Source organism: Gavialis gangeticus, unplaced genomic scaffold, assembly GCF_001723915.1.
Source record: "Gavialis gangeticus isolate Ggan-Ray unplaced genomic scaffold, GavGan_comp1, whole genome shotgun sequence".
NCBI lineage: Eukaryota > Metazoa > Chordata > Crocodylia > Gavialidae > Gavialis > Gavialis gangeticus.
In genome coordinates, this window is record NW_017728992.1 from 14,088,699 (window position 1) to 14,094,902 (window position 6,204).

Sequence of the window (6,204 nt, forward strand, 5' to 3'; positions counted from 1 at the left end):
TGGCAGTTGATGTCTGGATTCTTTCGGAGGAAGGTCAAACAGTTCCCATAGGTGAAGCAAGTGGGAAGAATGATAAATCATCCTCCCTTTGAAAGGGGAGGAAAAAATCAGGTGGAGCCTTTAATTGTATTGTGCCTGCAGTATCATTTCCCAAGAATACATATTAAATTGAAATTCAGGCTTCAATAGGTCTCTATAATTGATGATTAACAGTTGTAGGAGATATAAAAATTCAACTTTTTGCTACAATATCCAAGGAATATTTTAATTGACCAGTATGCCCTGAAAGATTTATTTCTTTTCAGTAATTACTTTTTCCAGCACCTATGGGAATGGTGACATGGGGCAGGTACAGTAATATTAGCAGATATCTCTTGGTACAGCCACTCCTAATTTACAGAATGGCTTTAAACTAGTAAGGGATTATTCTTACACAAGCTACCTTCAATAAAGCAGCAGGGAGTAATAGTCTGTTTTATCAGTAAAGCACCAGATTGCTTCATGCTTTTACCTGTACGTATGCAGCTCTCCTTTCTCCTGGAGGAAGAGGAGGGAAACAGGCTGAGCAATGTTTGTCATGGTTTATAAGTCATCAAAGCAGGCTGTCCAATGTCTAGGTGACTAGTGGCCACGTGCCCCATGGGCTGTACCAGTGGTGGCTGCATACTGTGCAGGTCATAGTTCCCCTAGGCTTCACCCCAACTGCATGGGCTAGTGCTCCCGGCAGGTGCTCCTGCACCTCACTGTCCTGTGTGTGAGAGCTGGCACCTTGTCTCCATGTGGTGTGGCACAACACCTCTCCCCACCTGCAGCTCCCTGCGAGTTCCCCCTGGCACTCCAGGCTGCCTGATCCCCTTTCACTGTGGACTGTGTGGTACTGCACTGCTTTACCCCCTGGGGCTGGGTCAGGCAGTGGAGGAAGGGGGAGCCCCAAGATCCTGACTGCTGTTGTGGTGGCAGCTGGCTGGGAGTCTAGGGGTTGCATGCCACCCCTTCGCAGGCTGCCAGTTGGGCAGTCCTGCATTAAAGCTTGGGCATCTTGCATTTGAAGGTTTGCAGTAGCTGGATGGGCAATGCATGTAGTGCTAGAGAGAAATCATTCTGAGCATGTGGAAAAAGACTCTTAAATTTGAAACTTGCCTGTATGCATATTCATTTATCACAGTAACTAGTCATGACAGCGTGAGTGTTCAGAACAGTTTGCTGCAGTTTTCTGGCAGCAAGGAAATGGTGGCACAGCAGATTAATTTACAAGATGTATAGCAGAGAGATTTGTCCTTTTCACTCACCATTTCCAGAAACCCTTCTCCCCTTCTGCATAAGGGTATTTATGAGCATGGGAAAATCAAAGATGAAAAGCATAAAATTAAAAAAAAAAAAAATTCATTTATTTTTTCTTTAAAACATAAAATTAAGGTGCAGGTTGTAGTGAAGAGACAAAGTCCTTTAACCCCCTCCCCTCCCCATTACCACACTCTGTGGAAGAATTATATTTCATATTTACAGCAGGTCTTTGAAAGCTATTCTCTGATTTCAAGAAAAAGTATTCATAGACAAAGACATGTCCAAATCAGGCCAGTGAAATTACATGCTTTTGGTGTTTGAAATTTGCTGTTAGAAATACTCTGGTTTTTGAATGGTCAAGTAAAAAATAGCATTCAGGATTTGTTCCTGTATTAATACATTAAAGTCATTTGGACAAAATTTTAGCCAAGTTCAGGTATTTGGCCAGAGTGAAGACCTGCGTTGGGAGTCCCTGCAAGCTGGGGCCTTGGTATTTAATTTATCTTTTGTTGGCTTTCAGTGCTTCATATGAACTAAATCTGTCTTTCCTTTTCCTTTCTTTAGTGTAGTTGGTCCTTAAAAAAATGGGCTGTGAAGTTAAAAGGAGGTTTTTGCTGCTATATGCCACACAGAAGGGACAGGCAAAAGCCATAGCTGAGGAAATATGTCAGCAGGCAAGTGCACGTGGATTTAAAGCTGATATTCACTGTATAAGTGAGACTGACAAGGTGAGATACTCCTTGCTGTTTTGTAAAATTGATTTTTAAGAGAGAGAGATTTTTCTCCATGTCCTTGTATAGTGGTCAGTAATCATAATTCTTTATGCATGAGCACAGAGAAGAGCAGGCACTACCTGCAGTAAAATTCTCATAACATGCATGTCATTGATTTGGATCAGTACTAACAGGGAAAATCATAGCAAATTGATCACATATTAAGTTTTACTTAAAAGTCCAGCGTATTAGTTTTTTATTCTTCTTCTACGTGCACCTTTACAATAATATTAAAGTGCTTTGAATGCTGAATGCTATTTGTGCATGCAGAAATGTTCAGGAGGAGGCTGGATGATCACCTCCTGCCCATGTCAGGGAACTGGACTTCATGATCTTGCAGGTCTCTTCTGGTCCTTCTTTTTGTGATTCTATGAATAAATGAAATCAGAATTGAATATAATCAACCCCTGATAAATGCTACATGCACAGAACCAGCAAAAGCTTGTGGTAATGAATGAAGGTTACAGTACCTGAAGTTGCACGCAAGCAGAGCTTACTCGTTTTCTGATGGCTTTGCAAAGAACAGTGCCATATAACTAAATCTCTGCCCTGCCCCATTTTGTGGATCTCTAAGTGTGCCATTTATTTGTCAGATGGATAAAAATTAAGATGTTTAAACAAAAATAGATGCCAGTGACTTGAAGGGAGAATGGCTTAGTTGGAAATGATTCTGCCACGAGCCAAGGGTCTGGACTAAATAACCTTGTGAGGTCCCTTTCAGGCCTGCTTTCCTGTGATCCTATACTCGCCACACAAGAGAGCTGGGAGAAGTTACGCCTTTGGCTCCCTACCCCTGGAGCAGCGGACTTGAGCTTCACCCACCCTCCGACTCTTTTCTTGATTTTTATCTGTTTTTCAAGAGTTCCTGAAGCGTATCCCAAAAGATGCACTATACAGTGGGAATTTGTGCACCTTGTACAATTCAGCTCCAGACTGTGAGCATGGCGCTGAAACCCTCAGCAAGCTGCGTTCAGGCTTTGACCGTACCTTATATTCCCAGGCATTGAGCCAGGTACCTGGCAAGCCTGTCTTATTTATAAAAAGCTGTATAATTTTTTGTTGTCACAAATCATTACATACATTTATGCAGCAAGGGAAATTGCTTTACCCATAATTGTCTGCTCAAATCATTCAATAATTGTGACATATAATGGTAAATTTACCCAGTGGACATTAAGTTGTTGACATTAAGCAGTTTGTTGCAGTGTCAGGGCTGACAAACAAAGGAAAGGGTTGCTTGTTTTTGACTATTCAAATAGAAATTAGCTGTTGAAAGTGAGAGTTGCGATAATAGAGTATGACATGAAGAGCAGTGATACTATCCACCTATGACAGTTGATGGTCAGGGCATATTGTAAGAGATGATCATTGCAATTTTTGTTGCCTGTCTGTGATATGCCAGTGCTTAAGGGCCCCTTGCGCTGGTTCCATACAGGGGTAGATCCCAAAATGGCAGCTCGGTCTCTGTGCAAGGAGCCCTGTGCTTGGTGACCTCCCTCTGGAGAGTCCTCTGGCCTAGCTCTGTTGGCGCTTGCTAGTTTATGCCACATGTGATCCATGGTATCAGAGCCATCATGAAAGTAATGACCTGCTGGGTAAGAGAGATGATTTCAATTCAGAATCACTACAATTCTTGGAAGGTGCAGAGGGCTGTTTCTGTTAATGCCTATTTAATTATGAATGCTTTGGAATAGGGCTTCCTTTATGAAAAATGTGTCTCTCTTTCCCTTTCCATTAGGGATTAAGAAAGGACCGAGGAGAGAGAATTTGACAGTCTTGATAATCCAAGGGAAATAGATAAGCAGAAAACTAACTTTTTCCTGGGCATCTGAGTTGGGTGAAATTAAAGAGGAAAAGAGGCTATTGCAAGCAAGGACATTCCCCTTTTGCAGGTCACCTTCACAGGAAGTGTTGCTGTTTTGACAGCTGAGCTTTTGTCTGGGAAGAAATCCTTACTCTATTTGATATTCAGCATGTTGTCAATGCAAGAGCTGTTTGCTACCTGCAGAAGTAAGGGAGCTTTTTGTCTGCTTCTAAAGAATCTCCTCCCTGCTCTGTCCCAAAGAGTGCTTTGTTTAGATTTGTTGAGTGGTTTTGAGAGGCTCTGGTGTGAGACATCTCCAGCCCTGTTCAGCTGGAGTGGCTTAGTGCTGGAATAAATCTGTCTTGGCAAGCTGGCACCAAGCTGTGTTTTACTGGGGAGATGAAATTCTGCACGGACTAGACAATTTTGGATTAGAGCCTATGGAGGAAAATAACTTGAAACAGCTTTGTGGATCTTTTTTGTTGAAACTACCCACGCTGTTTTGCCAGGCAGCCGGCTGAACCTGAGTGAAGATGCTTTCCACGCAGATAGAAATAACTAGGGAAAGGAGGGATAACACTGGGGCAAGGTTTAATCTTAGGTTTGGTGGGGTCTTGTGTGAAGTCAGATGTTAGGGCCATGTTACGTAAGGAATTACCATCTGGCTAGGGTTAGGCTTGTTTTGCCCATGAGGAAGAGGATGCACTAATTTGCAGGTGTCTTCTGTGTTGTCAGTGCAGATATGCAGGCTTTTCTCACTGTCAGGTGAAGGAAGGCAGGATCAGTTGTGCCCCTGCTTCTTCACCTTGTAATGTAGCAGAAGCTTATACTGCAGAGTGCAGGGCGAAGCCACCACCCAGAATTAGCCACTTAGCAGTTGATCTCTAAAACAACCCCCAAAAACAAAGTTCAGCCTGCAACGACACCTTGAGTAACTTGACCATGTCTGGGGCACTCCAGTGGGCTCACTGAAGGGTTAAATCTTATTGTGCACACAAACTGGGACTTCTGTTGCTACTCAATATGTTGATGGCTTTTGTCAGCATTGTTTAATTAACTTAGTAAGTGGGCTCAGAAAGTCTAGGGTGCTAAAATTAAGCTAGGTTTGTGGTTTCCTTAGTTTCATGACAGGGACAATAGGAAATCCATGGCAAAGTTTGCAGATTTCTATGATAGGATGTATAGGAGGGGGGGAAAAAAATCAAAAACCAAGCAAAGCCTTTTGAGACTAAAATTGAGTGCCCTGTGCAAGATGGAGAAAAACCTATCAGAGTCCCTTTGTTAAAGAGAATATTCTATTAAGCAACCTTTCTTTTGTTAAATCATGTGTCAATCACTGTAAATGGTGGTTACTACCCACTGTCTCCATAGGGAAGTAAAGATTATGGAAAACACAGCTTTTTTGATGATCTCAGGGCACCAAGTGGTCTGGTCAGTCATAGGCCGATGCTTTGGGCTGGCAGGTTGACTATGAGATCTGCTGTTCTGGGCTCTGGCTTACTTTTCCGGGGTCAGATCCCTCTTTCACCAGTGTCGGGTTGGGCTGGACTGGATGAGCCATCTCATTGCTGCTCGTTGTGATGGTGCCATGCAGTGCCTTTGGCCTCAGGATCAGGTGAAAAGCTGAAAGAGAGAGAGGATGGAAGAAAGACGGAGAGCAGAAAAAGGACACACCCAGGCTGGGGAGGCAAAGCCCCGTCTTCTATGTATTAGGTCAGAGTTCTTCCTGATCTAATGATGAAGATCTGGTGTCCTCACAGGTATACAAACTTAAGTGTCCAGATGACTGTGGCCTGCAGGAAAAGGGTAGGGCCTTCAGACCAAAGTCTGGAAGAGTCTATTCCAACTACTTCGGTCCCTGGATGATCTCTTTTTTAAAGGTGTGAATGGAACAGACCATGTCATCAACATTTTATTTACAAATTCAGAGAAAGGTGGGGAGGGTAACTAGCACAGCGCAAATGCTTGACTTTAGGAAAGCCAACTTCGATGTGCTCAGGGCAGTAGTCAGGGAGGCACTCGGAGCCCAGCATGTAGCTAGTATGGGGGTCCAGGAAAGGTGGTCCTTCCTCAAGGAGGCTATCCTTGGGACGCAGCAGGACACAATTCCTCTGTGCAGGAAGGTGGGAAAAGGGTCCAAGAAACCTTCATGGCTGAGCGCGGATATCCAGGCTGGCTTGAGGGCAAAGAAAAAAGCATACTGGCGGTGGAAGCAGGGGGCAGGGACAAAGGAGGAGTACACCTCCCTGACCCAATCTTGTAGGGATTTGGTAAGGAAGGCTAAAGCAGCGCTGGAGCTTAGATTAGCTTCTGGGATTAAGGATAACAAAAAGTCCTTCTTCA

General features: G+C 43.6%; 1 protein-coding gene across 3 annotated transcripts in view; it reads left to right on the forward strand.

The window, feature by feature from the left end:
* Positions 1–6,204, forward strand: part of MTRR (5-methyltetrahydrofolate-homocysteine methyltransferase reductase) — an 85,666-nt gene that overhangs the window by 13,193 nt on the left and 66,269 nt on the right. For 2 of the 3 annotated variants that reach the window (XM_019521070.1, XM_019521069.1), the window contains exon 2: positions 1,849–2,012. In XM_019521070.1, the coding sequence (XP_019376615.1) occupies positions 1,869–2,012 (144 nt within the window). In that variant the 5' untranslated portion in view covers positions 1,849–1,868. Of the gene's footprint in view, positions 1–1,394; positions 2,013–6,204 lie in introns of those variants that run through there. The other variant, XM_019521065.1, reaches the window with a different exon arrangement.